The 19,860-nt window shown below is 38.1% G+C and overlaps 1 protein-coding gene across 1 annotated transcript in view; it reads left to right on the forward strand.

The window, feature by feature from the left end:
- IQCM (IQ motif containing M) overlaps nucleotides 1-19,860 on the forward strand; it is a 439,185-nt gene that overhangs the window by 62,949 nt on the left and 356,376 nt on the right. Inside the window, 2 exon segments of the mRNA XM_040251672.1 lie at nucleotides 11,963-12,053; nucleotides 15,914-16,008. Of these exon segments, the coding sequence (XP_040107606.1) occupies nucleotides 11,963-12,053; nucleotides 15,914-16,008 (186 nt within the window).

The following is a 19,860-nucleotide window of genomic DNA, read 5'->3' on the forward strand; positions in this document are numbered from 1 at the left end:
GACTGAACAGCAAAAACAACCATACTTGAGGTGCAACTGTCATGAAGGGTTCTCTGGGGAGCTTATATTTGGTCTGAGATCTGAAGGAAAGTGGTGTACTGTTACACTGGTTCTCTGGGAAAAAAGCCTGCCATAACACATCCTAACTTTCGTGGTGTAAATATTTCCACTGTGGGTGTTTTCAGCCTACCAAGGGTTTGAAATCTAGATTGCAAAACTTTAAGAAATTTAAGAATTGACTCTTGAAAGCTGATCCAACTCAGCTGCCACACATCACTGGGAGCAATATGAAGGGAAATCCGGGCAGTGAGAAAGCCCTGAGAAGGGGGAGGAATCGGCTTATTCAAGGTCCTAAAAGGAAACCAATGTGGCTGAAGTGTAGTGGCAGAAAAAGTAAGGCAGTGCTGTGAAATCATCTGAAAGAGATGTGTAAGAATCAGATGATGTATGGCCATATAGGTAATGCCAAGGAACCAATTTTTTTTAGAGTGATATAAAATCACTGAACATTTTTAAGGCAGATGTTATTATCAGACTCTAAAAAGATATGTTGACTGTATGTGTAGACTAAACAGAAGCTAGAGCTAAAACAGGAGACTGATTAGAGAGCTATTTTTTCAGTTCAAGAAGAAGATGATGTTGGCTTAGATTGAGTTATTGTTCAAGATACATCTACTCTTTGTCCCCCACCCTGGGTTGGAATAGTTTTCCCTGCACCACTGACTTTGATACTAGCCATATGCTTGCTTTGGCCAATAGAGGGTAAGAAGGCATAACACAGGAAATAGTTTTAAATATTTTGTGGCTTAACTTGTCTGTTTTATTCCTTGGTCTGCCATGAGAAGACCATGCCCCAGGTAGCTGTCCCCGACTCCAGAGTGACCTGTGTAGAGAGGGGAGAAGCAGAGATACTCTGGCCAAGTCAAAGAAACATGAGCAAGAATCTTCCAAACTTGTAATCCACTGAGTTTTGGTTTGGTTTTGTATGTAGCATTATTGTTGAGGTGTTAGTGAAATTGGAGGGGAATTGGCAACTTTGATGTATATTTTAGTCATAGGTTACATCAAGGCTGTATATTGTCACCCTGCTTATTTAACTTATGTGCAGAGTACATCATGAGAAACGCTGGACTGGAAGAAAGACAAGCTGGAATCAAGATTGCCAGGAGAAATCTCAATAACCTCAGATATGCAGATGACACCACCCTTATGGCAGAAAGTGAAGAGGAACTAAAAAGCCTCTTGATGAAAGTGAAAGTTGAGAGTGAAAAAGTTGGCTTAAAACTCAACATTCAGAAAACGAAGATCATGGCATCTGGTCCCATCACTTCATGGGAAATAGATGGGGAAACAGTGGAAACAGTGCCAGACTTTATTGTTTTGGGCTCCAAAATCACTGCAGATGGTGACTGCAGCCATGAAATTAAAAGATGCTTAATCCTTGGAAGAAAAATTATGACCAACCTAGATAGCACATTCAAAAGCAAAGACAGTTTGCCGACTAAGGTCCGTCTAGTCAAGGCTATGGTTTTTCCATTAGTCATGTATGGATGTGAGAGTTGGACTGTGAAGAAAGCTGAGCACCGAAGAATTGATGCTTTTGAACTGTGATGTTGGAGAAGACTCTTGAGAGTCCCTTGGACTGCAAGGAGATCCAACCAGTCCATTCTGAAGGAGATCAACCCTGGGATTTCTTTGGAAGGAATGATGCTAAAGCTGAAGCTCCAGTACTTTGGCCACCTCATGCAAAGAGTTGACTCATTGGAAAAGACTCTGATGCTGGGAGGGACTGGGGGCAGGAGGAAAAGGGGACAACCGAGGATGAGATGGCTGGATGGCATCACTGACTCCATGGACGTGAATCTGAGTGAACTCTGGGAGTTGGTGATGGGCAGGGAGGCCTGGTGTGCTGCGATTCATGGGGTCGCAAAGAGTCAGATACGACTGAGCGACTGAACTGGACTGAATGAATTTCTGGTTTGAGTGGGTGACTATGTGATGATGTCATTTACTGACACAGGAAAGACAAGAAAGAACAGTGTTTGGAAGAGAAAATCAAGATCTCTATTAAATGTATTATATTTGAAATACTTATTAGCATGCAACTTCATATGTAAGACAGTGGTATATATGAGTCTGAAATTTTAAGGACAGGTATGGCCTGGAGGATGGAGAGGGCAATGGCACCCCACTCCAGTCCTCTTGCCTGGAAAATCTCATGGACGGAGGAGCCTGGGAGGCTGCAGTCCATGGGGTCGCTAAGAGTTGGGCACGACTGAGCGACTTCACTTTCACTTTTCACTTTCATGCACTGGAGAAGGAAGTGGCAAGCCACTCCAGTGTTCTTGCCTGGAGAATCCCAGGGATGGTGGAGCCGGATGGCCTGCCGTCTATGTGGTCGCACAGAGTTGGGTACGACTGAAGCGACTTAGCAGCAGCAGCATGGCCTGGAGGATAAAGATTTAGAGTCACTGGTGAGTGGACGTATTTACTTGAGGAAGTGGGTGAAATCTCCTAACAAACAAGTGAAGTTAACCCAAGGACTACCCTGGTGGTCCAGTGGTTAGGATTTTACCTTCCAATGTAGAGGATGTGGGTTCAATCCCCGGCTGGGGAGCTAAGATCACACATACCTCATGGCACAAAACCCAAAAAATATAAAATGGAAGAAATATTGCAACAAATTCAATAAAGACTTTAAAAATGGCCCACATTAAAAAAAAAGTTAACCCATACAAAAGGGCTTATGATTGAGGTCTGTGGCACTGCAGTTTTTAGAGGTCTGATAGGAGGAGAGTCAGCAAAGGAAGCTGAAAATCAGCAGTCAGGTATTCACAGGATGAAGACCAGGAAAACCTGTTGTCACAGAATCCCTTCACAAAAGCCACCATTGTCACCACGTACTGCTGATATGTCCAGTGTGTGTGCTTGTGTGGAAGTTGTGTCCTTGATCAGAGTGGTGACTGTGCAAGCTGGATTGCCAGTGGACTGAAGAGTAAATGGGATGAGAAAGTAGGCATAGGATGTATAGACAATCAGTTTAAACATTTTTCTATAAAGCAGAGAGGAATTGAACAGAAGTGAGAAGTTTTGTTTTGAAGTGTTAGCTGTAATGGTGACTGCATTAAGTGGTAACCATAGGACAACCTTTTATGTTACCTTGGTCAGTTCTTTTATCCGCCCTCAGTTCAGTTCAGTTCAGTTCAGTCGCTCAGTTGTGTCGGACTCTTTGCGACCCCATGAATCAGAGCACGCCAGGCCTCCCTGTCCATCACCATCTCCGGGAGTTCACTCAGACTCATGTCCATTGAGTCCATGATGCCATCCAGCCATCTCATCCTTGGTCGTCCCCTTCTCCTCCTGCCCCCAATCCCTCCCAGCATCAGAGTTTTTTCCAATGAGTCAACTCTTTGCATGAGGTGGCCAAAGTACTGGAGCTTCAGCTTTAGCATCATTCCTTCCAAAGAAATCCCAGGGCTGATCTCCTTCAGAATGGACTGGTTGGATCTCCTTGCAGTCCAAGGGACTCTCAAGAGTCTTCTCCAACACCACAGTTCAAAAGCATCAATTCTTCAGCGCTCAGCCTTCTTCACAGTCCAACTCTCACATCCATACATGACCACAGGAAAAACCATAGCCTTGACTAGACGGACCTTAGTCGGCAGAGTAATGTCTCTGCTTTTGAATATACTATCTAGGTTGGTCATAACTTTTCTTCCAAGGATAAAGCGTCTTTTAATTTCATGGCTGCAGTCACCATCTGCAGTGATCTTGGAGCCCCCCAAAATAAAGTCTGACACTGTTTCTACTGTTTCCCCATCTATTTCCCATGAAGTGATGGGACCAGATGCCATGATCTTAGTTTTCTGAATGTTGAGCTTTAAGCCAACTTTTCACTCTCCTCTTTCACTTTCATCAAAAGGCTTTTTAGTTCCTCTTCAATTTCTGCCATAAGGGTGGTGTCATCTGCATATCTGAGGTTATTGATATTTCTCCCAGCAATCTTGATTCCAGCTTGTGTTTCTTCCAGTCCAGCATTTCTCATGATGTACTGTGTGTACTCTGCATATAAGTTAAATAAACAGGGTGACAATATACAGCCTTGACGTACTCCTTTTCCTATTTGGAACCAATCTGTTGTTCCATGTCCAGTTCTAACTGTTGTTTCCTGACCTGCATATAGGTTTCTCAAGAGGCAGGTTAGGTGGTCTGGTATTCCCATCTCTTTCAGAATTTTCCATAGTTTATTGTGATCCACACAGTCCAAAGGCTTTGGCATAGTCAATAAAGCAGAAATAGATGTTTTTCTGGAACTCTCCTGCTTTTTCCATGATCCAGGGGATGTTGGCAATTTGATCTCTGGTTCCTCTGCCTTTCGTAAAACCAGCTTGAACATCAGGGAGTTCACCCTACTTGCTATTTATTCAAATATCTGTGACTCTCCTGGAGACCCTTCTTAAACTTCTCTCCTCTTCTCTCAGTAAAAGACCTCAGTTCTTACTTTGTAGAGAAAATAAAGGTCTTGAATGGTGAACTCACTGGAAATGTATTAATAGCCACCTAAAACCTTATCTCAGAGAAGGCAATGGCAGCCCACTCCAGTACACTTGCCTGGAAAATCCCATGGACGGAGGAGCCTGAAAGGCTGCAGTCCATGGGGTCACTGAGGGTCAGACACGACTGAGCAACTTCACTTTCACTTTTCAGAGAAGGAAATGGCAACCCACTCCAGTGTTCTTGCCTGGAGAATCCCAGGGATGGGGAGGCTGGCGGGCTGCCATCTATGAAGTTGCACAAAGTCGGACATGACTGAAGTGACTTAGCAGCATCAGCAAAACCTTATCTACCTTCTTCTTGGAGAAGAAAATGCCTATTTTCTCCAAATCTTGGCTAAATTCTATCCCATTCCTTCTCTTCTCTGCCAGAAACCTGCCTCATCTATTACATATTATTTGCTTTCTTCTATATCTTCACCTTCTTTCATATATTAAGTGTCTTAAAATATAATGACACCCAAACATTCTTTCTGAAACTTATGTCCTTATAGTGAACGTTTTGTCTCTCTTCTTCTCTTTGAACCACACATCATTAAAAGAGAATCTTCTTTTGTTACCTCCAATAACTTTATTCCTTCAAAGCAGTGAAATCTTGCTTCTATTTCCATATTTTCATTCAGTTGTCTATCCATAACCTCCCAATTCCAAAAGCTAAAGGATACATTTTATTCCTTGTCTTAAATTTATGAGATAATGGAAATAAATTTTTATAGCATTGCACTTGGGGTTACTCAGTTATTTGTGTAACTTTCATTTAATCAATTTAATTTTCTAGAATATAACCTCCATAATCACCAGGTTATGGTTTGCATCCCTGATGCCAAGCAGACTGCTTATCACATTATAGGCATTTGGTAAATATTTGTTGAATGAATGAATAAATGGATAATGGATTAAAATACAATCCCTGTCCTCAAGAGACCATGAAAGAGTTCACTATTTAGTGAGGAATTGGCATTTTATATAACACACATGTGCTGGAATTTCCAACAGTAAAAAATCATATGACATCCACCCAGCCCACACACTAGAATGTGAAATGTCAGTAAATTGCAATCTGTCATTCTTGACTAATGAGTCTGTCTATAAATTTATAACTGAGTTTTAAATTTTATTTTAATTACTTCACATCAAACTGAGTAGAATTTAAATTGTAGGTCTTGAAAAATGAGAAAGTATTTTATAATCATTCAATATAAGTCTAAAATCTCATTTTTTGAATGAAAAGGATCTGGATTTACCCTTGTGAAGCATTTTCATAGTATCATTAAGTCTCTATATAGAAGAGAACTTAGCAGTCTTCCAGCCCAACTATTTTCATGATATAAAATCCCCTATATAATGGTCTATGGAAAGTTCCTGTCCAATCTCTACAGGAGATGCCTGTGGTAGGGAACACCCCTCTTTTATGGTAACTAATTTCAGAATTATTAAAATTCTAAATTCTGGAAAGCTAGTTCCTTACATTGGTCCAGTTTAACTATTTAAGATTGGCTGCTTTTAGCAACCTGGATTAGAGTGCCTGCTTTGTTTGTTTAATTTTTTGGTTTTTGTTTTGTGGAAGGGGGAAACTTTACAACTGTCAGGGGAGAAATGGGAGTTAGTTAAAGGAGGAATGTATATAGTATGTATCATATTTGAAAAAAAAAGGAAATAATCAATGTCCCTGGCAAACATAAACTTGTAATATTCAAAATTCTATGTAACTGAATAAGAGGTATTTAACATTTTATTTATTGATCTGTATAACTTATCTCACTTTGGCTGGGGGCATGGTCACAGATTTTGCAGACTAATAAGAGGGAGGTAGGCCAAGTACACAAGAAATATTGCAAATTGTTTCAACATTAAGATAGACCAGATAGTGTCCCCTGAGTTGAGTCTTGAAATGTGAATGACTAGCAAAATCCCATGGACAGAGGAGCCCCATGGGCAGATTACAGAGTTGGACATAACTGTATATGTATCTGAGCACACATTCACACACAGCAAAATGGTATTCCTTATTCACCACGTTTCTATAGAGTGTATGAGAATCAAGAATAGGAAAAAAAGAAAACACAAATAGAAGAATAAAGAGGTAATTAGGGGAGACCCCAGCAGTTTATGCACATCTCTAGTGGCCTTGAGTTTTAATTTTTAAAAATTTTTTATTGGACTTTATATGAGTAAGCTCAGAGAAAATACTAAGGGCTTCCCAGATGGCACTAGCAATAAAGAGTCCACCTGCCAATGCAGGAGATGTAAGAGATATGGGTTTGATCCTTGGGTCGGGAAGATCCCCCGGGGACATGACAACCCACTCCAGTATTCTTGTCTGGAGAATCCCTGGACAGAGGAGCCTGATGGGCTACAGTCCATAGGGTCGCACAGAGTTGGACATGACTGAAGTGACTTACCACGCATGCACGCAGAGAAAATACTATGGCATATGCAATATGGGAAGCATATTGGATTTGAGTTTATGTGCTTGTTTTTAGGAGCTATATGATGTGTTTAGGGGTTAAATGTCATACTGTTTGTAACTTACTTTCAAATTGTCCAGCAAAAAAAAATGTATACACACATATTTACATAACTGTGTGCATACACATATATTAGTGAGGCTACAAATTATTTGATTTAAACAACTAAGTTAAGAATCTTTATTTATCAGATGAGTACAGAACAACAATGAGAGGATATTCATTTTCAGACAAGTATGGAACATCATTGACGCTGACTACACATTGGTCAAAGAGGCAATACATTTCAAAGAATTTAGAATTATGTAAATCATGTTCCCTGAATACGGTGAAATTAAATTTTAAAATAATAACTATCATAATTTAAAATCCAATTATTTGGAAATAAAAGCTTATTTATGGCAAGGATGGAGGCTGGATTGGAGGGTATTATGATTGGGAGTAGGAATCCAAGTGAGAAAGCTATTAGTGTCCCAGAGAAGAGATGGTCAAAGTCTATGTTGAGGCAATATGAGTGGTAACAGTAGGAGGGATTTGATGATTGCTTGTCCTAGGAAGCTGAGGGAGAGTAGACAGTAGAGGTGACTTCTGGGTTTTTGGATGGATGGTGGTGTCATCAATCGTGAGAGGAACATGTCAATTGGAATGTCTTTGGGACATGCATATAGACATGGTAAGTTATTGAAATTTGGCACTTGAGAGTGATCTGAGCAGGATACTGAGATTTTGTGAGGCATCCACATTTCCATGATAAATAGAGCTTGGATGGGACCATACTCTTCATGTAAAGGGTTAGAAGGCAGCAAAAGAAAGAGCTGTAGGGCATACACAACAGCTGTTTGTGGTCAAAGAAGAATGAGCCCCTGAGTGAAGTAGTAACAACTGAATTGAGTGGATGATTGATTTCAGGTGAATGCATGATTGATTTCAGGTGAACTCTGAGGAAAGCAAGGTAAATAGTGTTGAGGACTAGAGGCCTTTGGTTTAAGTTCTAACACCTTATATTTCATTTGTTTGCTTTCATTACACAAACCCCCAATATTCACCACTTTACAAGCATTTTCTTTTCCTAGTTTCCCTGTCTCTTGCTAATTGTTTTACAGAAGTGATTTAAAATTTATGTTTCAGAACTGAAATTCTAGAGTTGAGAGAGTAGATTTTACATTGAGGGAATAGTTATGAACTCAAAGAAGTTATGGTCTTCACCAGTGGCTCAGCAGTAAAGAATTTGCCTGCAAAGCAGGAGCCGCGGAAGAGGTGGGTTTGATCCCTGGGTTGGAAAGATCCCCTGGAAAAGGACTTGGAAACCCACTCCAGTATTCTTGCCTGGAGAATTCCATGGACAAAGGAGCCTGGCAGGCTACAGTCCATAGGGCTACAAAAAGCTGGACACTATTGAAGCAATTCTGCACAGCAGAGATGTTATAATTTGCCCTAAGTCATACAGTAAGTCTTGTTCCTCATCTAAAGGTTTAGATGTAGGATTTTCATATGCTTTTGTTGTCTTTTTAGAAATCTCCTTTAGCGCTTGACCTGAAAGAGCAAATTATTCAAGATGGCGCTGGTAAGGCTCTCTTGCCCCATGGGCTTGTGCTCTCGCCCCGTGTGTTGTAAACTCATGGTTATGTAACAGCTGAGATCACTTATAGCACTGCCATCATGGTGTACCCACTTGGGCACAGGCCTCTTTTGTTCTGTAAACATATATAAGCTCCCCCTGAAAAGCCTGCACTATGAGGCCGAGGCTGCGTTATGGCTGTGTTCTCTGGGTCAGCTGTGAGAGAATACAGCATGTCTGCTGCTACAGCTTGGAGAAGGCAATGGCACCCCACTCCAGTACTCTTGCCTGGAAAATCCCAGGGATGGAGGAGCCTGGTGGGCTGCAGCCCATGGGGTCTGGAAGAGTCGGACACGACTGAGCGACTTCAATTTCACTTTTCACTTTCATGCATTGGAGAAGGAAATGGCAACCCACTCCAGTGTTCTTGCCTGGAGAATCCCAGGGATGGCGGAGCCTGGTGGGCTGCCATCTTTGGGGTAGCACAGAGTTGGAAACGACTGAAGCCACTTAGCAGCAGCAGCAGTAGCAGCAGCTCCTACAGCTACCACACCAGTGAGGAGAGAGTAAACATGTCTGCAGTTTCTAAGGCGCCTTGAATTTTCTTCCGGCGTCCCCACCTCTTGCCTTGCCTACCCTGGGTGAAATGAATGGTGAGATACAGCTACGGGTGTAGCTGACAGTGTGAACAGCGAGACAACTCTATACTTTTTTTAGGCAGTATAATTGTACTTATTTTCTATTTGGGATGCAGAACTAACGTGATTTAGTTTAATGGTACTATAGAGGCTTTCATTTTAGTGATTAAATGGATAATTCCCAAAGTTTTTAATATTTTTTTCACAAAGTAGGCATATCTTTTGCTTTATTAATTATTGTAGCACAGGCTTAGTTCCCTTAGCGTCATTGTACAATTCACTCTCTAGATCTATGGGTTGCAAATCTCATGACCTTTCCTTTCTTTCACTTTTCTGCAGTGATTTTCATGTTAGTCATGCTGTCCATTGAGAATGGCAGTGTTTTATTAACACTATATCCTACATCTCACCTCTCTATGAGTTCAGTTCAGTTCAGTCGCTCAGTCGTGTCTGACTCTTTGCGACCCCATGAATCGCAGCACGCCAGGCCTCCCTGTCCATCACCAACTCCCGGAGTTCACTCAGACTCACGTCCATTGAGTCAGTGATGCCATCCAGCCATCTCATCCTCTGTCGTCCCCTTTTCCTCCTGCCCTATATCCCTCCCAGCATCAAAGTCTTTTCCAATGAGTCAACTCTTCCCATGAGGTGGCCAAAGTACTGGAGTTTCAGCTTTAGAATCATTCCTTCCAAAGAAATCCCAGGGCTGATCTCCTTCAGAATGGGTTGGTTGGATCTCCTTGCAGTCCAAGGGACTCTCAAGAGTCTTCTCCAACAACACAGTTCAAAAGCATCAATTCTTCGGCGCTCAGCCTTCTTCACAGTCCAACTCTCACATCCATACATGACCACTGGAAAAACCATAACCTTGACTAGACGGACCTTAGTCAGCAAAGTAATCTATGAGTTAGTATGGCAATTTACACTCAGTAGATATTCCTTAAATAAGTACACACATTGGATACCATGGATAGAATGCAGGCTCTAGGAATTGCCTGCTTGGGTTTGAATATTGTCTCTGCCTACTGCTAGCTGTATAACCTTACGAAAGTTCATCTCTATTTCTATGCTTCAGTTTCCTCATCTGTAAAAATGGAGATAATAATATAGCTAACTTACGGGGTGGTTGTGAGAATAAAAAATGATAATCCATATACAGCAATTAGCACACTTGATGTATGGCAAATATTTTTTAATGTTCTGTTTTTAAGACTCAAACTTTTAATTTTTTCTTTTTCACCTTATTTCTCAACTTACCATATATCTTTATATGAAGTGTATCTTTTGAGCTCTTTGTCACCCTCCAATGTAAGCATGGCAGAGATTATCCTTTTCCCATTAGTAGGCACCTAATTAGTAATTGTTATAATAACACAAATAATTACTAATAATTAGGATAATTTCTGTTAATAATAATTAAGCACCCTCATGAAATCTGCTGGGGTGGTAGGGCAGAGTGAAGAAGGGTGAACTTACAGTCAAGGATAATGTGTTTGATCCTTGGTTTAGCACTTTTAAAACTTAGATTTTGGGTAAACTGCTTTCCTGATGTATAAAAGAGAATAATCACAAAAATTCACCAAAAATCCAATTTTCAGGTTTAAGTGTGAGATAATCCACAGGAGTGCTAGCCAACACCCCTAATATATTATGAATAGTAAATATTAGCATTCTGTTTTCCATTTCTCCAAATTTTTATGGTCTTTGTTATATATTTTAAATCTAAATTATATAATGCTGTCTAGTGTGCTCTTTTCGGAGAAGGCAATGGCACCCCACTCCAGTACTCTTGCCTGGAAAATCCCATGGACAGAGGAGCCTGGTAGGCTGCAGTCCATGGGGTCGCACAGAGTCAGACACGACTGAGTGACTTCACTTTCACTTTTTCCTTTCATGCATTGGAGAAGAAAATGGCAACCCACTCCAATATTCTTGCCTGGAGAATCCCAGGGATGGGGGAGCCTGGTGGGCTGCCGTCTATGGGGTCGCACAGAGTCGGACATGACTGAAACGACTTAGCAGCAGCAGCAGCAGTGTGCTCTTTTATTCATTAGCATTGACATACCAACTAATTTGTAAATATTTCTGAAACAGGGTTGCACTGTTTCAAACTATGTTAGTCCCATATGTTAGGACTATGTTAGTCCCATTATCTGAATAAAATAGAAAAAAATAGGTATTTAAAAATATTTATCTTAAGTTTCTTTTTAGACTCTAAGAACTTGATTTTTTTTTTTTTAATGAAGAACCTTTGCTTTTGTGGATTTAAGTCTTTCTAGCAAATGGAGGAGAGGAGATTTCTGGAGCTCTCAGTGTTTCTATTACATTAACTAATGATTGCTAAATTATTTTGAAATAGCAGGCTCTCCTATAAAAGCTAAGCCTTATGAAGATAAGGATGACAATAATACTGATATGTATAAAGGAGCCTGTATTCTCAGTTTGTGCTGTATTCTTGCTGACATTTCTCTGCAAAGGGAGTGATCTCCTTTCTGATATATGCAGTTCATTTACTCTATACTTGCAGTCCTAAATTTTAGTAATTGCAAAACAACTGAGGAGCATGGGGTGAAAAAAGACACTCAAATGTGTTTTTAGGCTATCTTTTTATTAGTAATGTTTTTGAAACATATTGTACCTGTTATTAAAAAATCTATGATTTGCAATTTAATTCAAAACATGCAGTTAGACCTTGAAAACTAATATTCTACAATTAAAACTTTTTTTTTTTCTTTCAAATTCAAGAACAAGTTAAACTGGATAAAATAGTGACTAATATTGAATCAGTGAGTAAAAAAATGGAGAAAGAAAAGCAATTGCACCATGGGAAGACCAGGTAAGGAAGGTGTAGTTGGCTAACCTATAGACAACGTGCACTTTTCTTCTCCTTTGCTAGTATTTCTTGACCAATTGTCATGGTTTCTCAAGTCTTTTAACACCCCATACCTGAGGCTAATTTATCCTTCTGCTCCAGTACCTCAAAGAACATCAATTATCAAAATTTTAGTTTTCAGTTCAATTAACTTTTGAACTGAACTGGAGGATCTCTGAATAGTTAAGCAAACCATCTGGGTTTTACAGTACATAAGCTCAAATCCAGTTTGTGGCTTTCTTGAGAAAAATGCCATATTTTATGGTAATATTACATAAGTTTGGAGTTTTAATAATTAATCTGCAGCAATTATGAAGCAGAGTTAAGATAATTTTTCCTTTTTCATATAATAATTTAAAATTAGTGTGTTTTCTAAGAGAAGATGAGGCTGATCCTACAGAGCATACTTTGAAGGCAGGAATTTTGAGCATTGCTTCTGCTGTCCAAAGGTGTCTGGAGATGGGTCAGTTACTTTTCTGAATTATTCCACTAAATAGCAGCTTCACCTTTGGGATAATGTTACAATTGTGTACATAAGTTTTGGCCCTGAAGCTACAGATAGAAACTCTAAAGGTTCTTCAGCACATTTTGTAAGAACATTTATACTTGTAGAATGTAAATGCTTTTCTGTTAAGATGTATATTTCAGTGGCTTGTTTTATGTTAATTCATTATATAACATGATCAGAAATGTGGGGTATTAGGTAATAGAAGTTTAAAAAAATGTTGCTATGGCCGTAAGGAATGTCTTGGCTCTTCTAAAACTTACCTGTAAGGTGTGCTTAGCACTACAAGTTTCTTGCTCAGCAGTAAAAGGTAATACTATGGGAATTTGGAAGAGTGAAATATATGTACAGCTTTAATAATGAGGATTTGGTTTTACCCATGGTAAGAGAAGATATGAATTACAAAAGAAAATAAATGATTTATATAGGAAATTTACCAGTTTAAAAACTTTTGCCTTTACTCGAGTTAACCCAAGTCCGTGTTACCTGATAAAAGAGTAGTTAATATGGCAATTTAACCAAAGAGTTGAGAATTTCAGGTAAACTTTGAAACTAGAAAAGCTAAATGGAACTAATTTGAAAAGCTACCATTTTTAGTAAATTAGATGCAGCTGTGATCCAAGGAAGAAAAATAATAATTTAGGGATACTTGGAGCACTCATTAACAATAAATCTGATCGTTTAATATCTTTCAGCATGTCTTTCTCAAGAGAGTTGAGTATTTCCTTAAGAATTGTTTCTTCTGAAATTGGTAAAGATAAAGGTCTCTTGACATTCTAACATTCCATGTTTAATGAAAACATGTCCTGCTTAGTGAGGAAGGTCAACACCTTTTGAAATTAAAAGTACTTCAGTGACAGCTTGGGACACACAGACCCTGAATATCATCAATCCACCAGAGGCTGCCTTGTCTTTATTTATAGCTGACTAATGGGGATAATGTGTTTCCTACCCGCTGAAGCTAGCTTCATTCACAAACGTTAGAAATAACTGAGCCATGAGGCTATAAAGGACAGAAAGGAAAACAGAATCAGTCAGGAGATCAGGTAGGAGCTTGTTAACAATGCAGAGAAGGCGCTAGGACTAATTAGTATAAATGGTCTAACCCTTTGAAGACTCGAAAAGTTTCTGCTCCAAACAGAATTCTGTGACAGGAGTAGTATGTGAATTACTTCTAATTCTCCAGAAGATGCCTTAGAAAACACTAACTTTTAAGGATGAGCCATAATATTTTTGGGTGGACGATAAAAATATTGGCCCAGCAAAAGAAATTCCGTATAAAATACATGAAGAAATATGATAGAATCTTATAAATATCTATTCCCCTCCCCCCCAAATTTCTCTATGTTTAACTTGCAAAGGAAAACGAAATTGAATACTTCTGCATATTCAAATTTAGTTTTAAGGAAGTGAAGTTCTTCAATGTACCTTTGAATCCTAACTTCAAAGATTAATTATACATCAAACACTCTTATGACAACAATGATAAATGTGAATGCATTCTAAATATTAATTTTCCATCAAGGAAATTTATTATGCATTTGTCTATTAGAGCTAATTTTTTACTTGATAATATTTGATACATTTGAAGGTATGACAACTGCATTTCTGTAAATGTGTTCTATGATTTTAGGCAAATGCCCTCAACTTCTTCCCTAGTTTTGTGATCAGTGGGAGTTTCTTATGTGTTACATGACTATTTGTATTTAGGTTATTCTAATTAATAACAGAACAAGGATATTATAAAATAATGATAGACTCCCTCACGTCATTTCACATTTGTGTTAAACAACTCTGGCATTTCATCTTAATGTTTATAAAATATTTTGCTTAGTGGATGAATTTTAGTCTGCTTCTATCAGAATCCTTCATTAACAGAGAATCATTGAAAAATGCAATTAATAGTTCTAATTTGGAGATTTATGTAAAAATATTTAGCCAGGGTCTAGTTTTAAGGAAGCAAATCAAACTACAACTATGTACCTTGGCCCCATTCTTGGGAGCTTATAAATAAAATTCTAGAATTTCAAATGGAGTTTGGCAAAGCTGCATACTCAAACCTCTCATAGTTTCCACTGACAATATAATTTTGGCATATAAGGGATATCTCAGTTCTTTGGCCAGCTGCATAATCGTGAACCACATGAGTGACAACTAGACTAATGGATCCTATAAATCACTCATTGATTTACTAATTTATTGAGCACCTCCTCTATGCCAACTATAAAACTCAAAATAGGACAGTCACAGACTTTCCTTTTAGACCATACTTTTCTGATGGGCAGAATGTTTTAAAATCCTAAAATTTTGTGTAACATTTCTAAAATTTTTGAACTAGCAATTCCAGTTCAAAATTGAATTGGAGTTTGAACTATCCAGCTGTTCAAATTGGATTCAAATTGGTCTAGAATTTCTAGGCCAGAATAATGATGTGCATCTTTGTACATTTACAAGGAAATATATTAATTGTATTTTGTCAAATATAAGAAATAAGCTAAAAAGTTCATGTACATTTATGTACACCTAAACATTTATTACACGTTAATCATGACAAATGGAGTTGGTGATAGATAGTAATAAGGTATTTACTTAGCTCCCTAAATCCAACTGCCTTGATTCAAATCTTGACTCCACCCATTTCTAACTGGAGTAATCTGAACTATAGCCTATCTGACCCCTAATCTTTTAGTTTCTTCCTTTATAAAATGGGTATAATAATAGTAAATACCCAGAGGCTTGTTTTGAGTATTAAATGTAAGACAAATAAAAAGTTAGAATAGTGCTCAACTCATAGGAAGAATTTAAAACTTTGCAATTATTACTCACACTACTAGGATAGTGAATTAGGGGTAATTTTTGTTTTCTTACTTTTGCTTATTTCCATTTTCCAAAGTTTCTGTATGGTACTCATCTTTTGATTCAGCTGACTTGGTTGAAGCTCTCCAAGTCATAATAAGAAAACATGCTACTTAAAATCTTTGCAAAATGGAAGAAATAGATGTGATGTGTGTTGTTTTCTAATTTTTGTTAGAGTTTTTCTTTTAGAAAGCAAAAGTTACATATTATCCTTATTCAGAGGCAGCAAAATTTGGTATTACTTTGTCTTTATTCAATAGTGAATGTTTATAGAGGGCCTGCTGTGTGCTCCTTACTCTGTAGTGAGGGCACCAAGGATAGCATTGTCAGAGTCTCTGTTCATAGGAGAATAGTGGTTTTCTCTCTGATTAGCATCTAATCTTGCAACATTATTCTACAGTTTGTGTTACAAAATAAAGGTTAGTCAGTCACTCAAAGCTCTCACTTCATGTTTTGGAAACAGAAAGCTGGACTCCTTTTCTACCTTCCCCGTCTTCAACCTTGACCTGCATTTACGACCCATGACCTCCTCTTCCATTGGGCAGCTGAAAGAGCACGGTGAGTCTCACTGCCTAAGTGCAGTAGCAACATGGTGATTCTTCATTGTTTAGTATTCATTTAAAAAGCAGACTCACACAGCTAGTATTGAACAGTCATTTCTTTTATATTTCATTTCAAATAATGTATCACAAGATAGAGATTTCAGAAACAACTAGTACTAACTAATGTTCAGCTCCTTCATTTGAACTTTAGAGATTGGATTTTTTTAATGTGTGTAAATATTGAAGGTTTTAGAAAATTATACGGATATATTCTTAGAATTTTAAATGTTTCTCTATAGTTGAGTTATTGTTGTTTACCAAAATATGTATTAATATTTCTTAAAAAGAAAATATAGATGAGCCTCTAAAAGTCCCTTAAGTGTGACTGAACAACTGTTTGGAACATGGTCAGCTATGTAATGACTTGGGGGCTACTGATTCAAAGAAAGCTATTTTGTAGTTTTCACGCTTTTTAATTTGTTTCTCATGTCTTGAGCTTCAGGCTGTCAGTAAGAGAAAACTTTTCTTGTACAGTGGAGCTTTGATTGATGTTGGAATAAGTTTTTTGAAATTTGCAGAATAAACTCTTTCTTGGGTTCTCAAGGTGCTCTTGTTTAAAATTTGCTTTATCCAACAATAATTTTATAGCCTTTATTTGTTTGAATTACTTTAGAAAGAATTTAAACATCAACTGGAGGTTCATCAAATGCATTTTTGTTAACCCAACTAGTGTTTATCCAAACTATTAGTATTTGTGAATATAATATCAGAATCTTGAACACATAATAGGCCTGTTTAAAATTTTTGGTTGTATTTGTCCATAGCTTAAATTCTTTTAAGGCTCAATCAGATAATTTGAAGCCTCAGAGTAGTAGAATAATGTGTAGGTCTCAGCTGAGTCTAGAATTGAGTATGTATGTGAAGAGGTAAATGCTGTCAAAAATTCCTCTTATGGTATAGGATCCAGTGGGTGAAATAGTTTTAATAGATAATGATCTTGAAATTTGATAACCCTTGAAAACTTCTACATAGTGGAAGTTCTACGAATTATGTGACATTTAGGGTTTATTCAGGGCTTCCCTGGTAGCTCAGGTGGTAAAAAATCTGCCTACAATGCTGGAGACCTGGCTTTGATTCCTGGGTTGGGAAGATTGGCTGGAGATGGGATAGGCTACCCACTCCAGTATTCTTGGGCTTTCCTGGTAGCTCAGCTGGTAAAGAAGTTGCTTTCAGTGAGGGATACCTGGGTTCGATCCTTGGGTTGGGAAGATCCCCTGTAGAAGGGAACCACTACCCACTCCAGTATTCTGGCCTGGATAATCCCGTGGACTGTATAGTCCATGGGGTTGCAAAGAGTTGGACATGACTGAGAGACTTGCACTTTACTTTAGCGTTTATTCAAGATCAATCCTCGGAGAAGGCAATGACAACCCACTCCAGGACTCTTGCCTGGGAAATCCCATGGACAGAGGAGCCTGGTAGGCTGCAGTCCATGGGGTCGCTGAGAGTCGGACACGACTGAGTGACTTCACTTTCACTTTTCACTTTCATGCATTGGAGAAGGAAATGGCAACCCACTCCAGTGTTCTTGCCTGGAGAATCCCAGGAACGGGGGAGCCTGGTGGGCTGCAGCCTCTGGGGTTGCACAGAGTTGGAAACGACTGAAGCAACTTAGCAGCAGCAGCAGCAGCAGCAGCAGGATCATCCTAAGTGTTGATGAAAGCCTCTGTTTTCAAATGCCATCCATCTCAGGTAAATCACATTTCACTTTCCATTTGTAGGAGGTGTATCAGTCCATTGAAGGGTTCAGTAATTCTCATGGCTCTAATCTGAAATTAGAAATGTGAGTCTTCTTTCTCTGTATGTGTGGAGCTTACTATACAGGGGCTCAACCACTGTTTGTTTAGTGCTAAAGAAAAGATGGAAGACCTTTCTTCTAAAACCTTTGTTGAGAGAATCCCAGTTACTAGCTATAGATTATTGTGAAATTGTGACTAGAGGGTTGGCAGAATGGGCAGATCCCTACAAGATGGGATTTGAGATTTGCTAAAGATTCTATCTGTGCAAAAATGTTCTGCTGAAATATCTAAAATATTTATCAGTACTAATAGAACTATTGCTTCTTGGAAGCTAAAGAAGTCCTATACTTATCACAGAGACTGGCACATTTTGGGCATTAACAAACATTTGTTAAATGAATGAATAAGTGAAGATAAAAGGAGAAGCTACCCGAATGGAACATCCTTCTATATATCTCTATGTGTCTGTTTGTACACAGTGGGCTAAAACTTGATGACTGATAAAAGGAAAAAGAACTTGAGAAAATATAATAATAACAGCAGTGAATATAAACATGCAAAAGGATAGCACTGGACACAGTACTTTTACAGTTCTTGTTTAATCAGAATTACATGGAGACTGCACAGATACCATAAAAATAAATAGAATGTTATACAGTGTTTTTCATACGTTTTAAAAGCAAATTGTTGGGTAGATTATTAGTTTCATGATCTAAGTCTCTCAATACCCATAAACATCATGGGAAATTTAAAGGTTGAACTGGCTAAAAGTGTAAAAATTGCAGTAAAAATCATGATTTCCAAATGCTGCAGGGTAGCTCTTTTTTTCCCTTAAATTGAAATGTATTTTTACTCCAATAAATAAGAATGGGAATTTGATCCCTGTTTTGTTGTATGTGAAGTTTTTGTTTTATTTTGTTTTAAGCTGAACCACTCTTTTATAATTGCAACATTAAAAAAAATAAGGGCAGAAATATCTGAAGCCCTGTGGTCATAAACTTATTTTATGTAAGCTATTAGCAAAATATGGAAAATGTTGATTTTCTTTTGCATAACTGAGGTATGGTCCTGGCTTTGTGTCTTGGATGAAAAAATAATATAGTTTTATGCTTGTCAATTTTTTAGTTCATTTTGAGGCTATAGTCTAAACATTTGCACAACAAAGCTTTTTCTCCACATATTATAACTCTCATAAGTTAGAGCTTCACTGAATGTCTGAAAACAGCCACTGAGATTTGTTTAATAACAGAATGTTGCTTAAATTGTGAAAGAATGTAGAACTTGTGGTTTCTCTGGGGTGTATCATAATTTACTGAGCTCTTAAAGTTGCCCAGTTAATTTTTTTTTAGGATAAAAAATTATTCTTAAAGGAAAAAGGAAAGGAAATTAAAACATAGAAATTAAGGCAAAGTCATAATTTCAATCCATTTGACTTATAAAATGTAGAATATATAAATAATAGTAGTATTATATATATATATATAAATGTACGTACCTTGTACCACCTGAAGTCTTGCCCTTTAAAGCCATATAGCACAGTGATTAAAGAGTGAAGGCATTGGAGTTACTGCAGTTACTCTAACGAGGTTAGAATTCTGGCTCTCCCAGTTTCTAGCGGAAAACCTCATCGAAGTTAATCATTTTGTGACTCAGTTTCTTCATTGTTTAAATGGGGAATAATAACAATACCTACCTAAAAATGTATAACATACATCCTAGTGCTTAATAGAGTAGTAATTCTTAGCTACAATTCCCTGGATAAAATGTTCATAGGCCTGGAGATCACTTTTTAAATTTTTTCTCAACTAAAATCATACTCTATAATTTTATTCAATCCATAGTTTTAACTACCAGTTTTATGAAGATGACTCCAAATCTGTATCTCCAGCCTGGTCATTCTCTTCAACTCCAGCTCACATTCACATGTTTAATCAGCATTTCTGCCTAGGTTGTAACTTAACATCTCCAATTCAGTAACTGCGTACGTGTTGTTTTCTGCCTGGAAAGCTCTTGATCTCAGACATCACAGTATCACTTCATTACCAATTCTAGTGGTGGTGGTTCAGTCG

This window comes from Oryx dammah, unplaced genomic scaffold (genome assembly GCF_014754425.2).
Source record: "Oryx dammah isolate SB20612 unplaced genomic scaffold, SCBI_Odam_1.1 HiC_scaffold_12, whole genome shotgun sequence".
NCBI classification, from domain to species: domain Eukaryota; kingdom Metazoa; phylum Chordata; class Mammalia; order Artiodactyla; family Bovidae; genus Oryx; species Oryx dammah.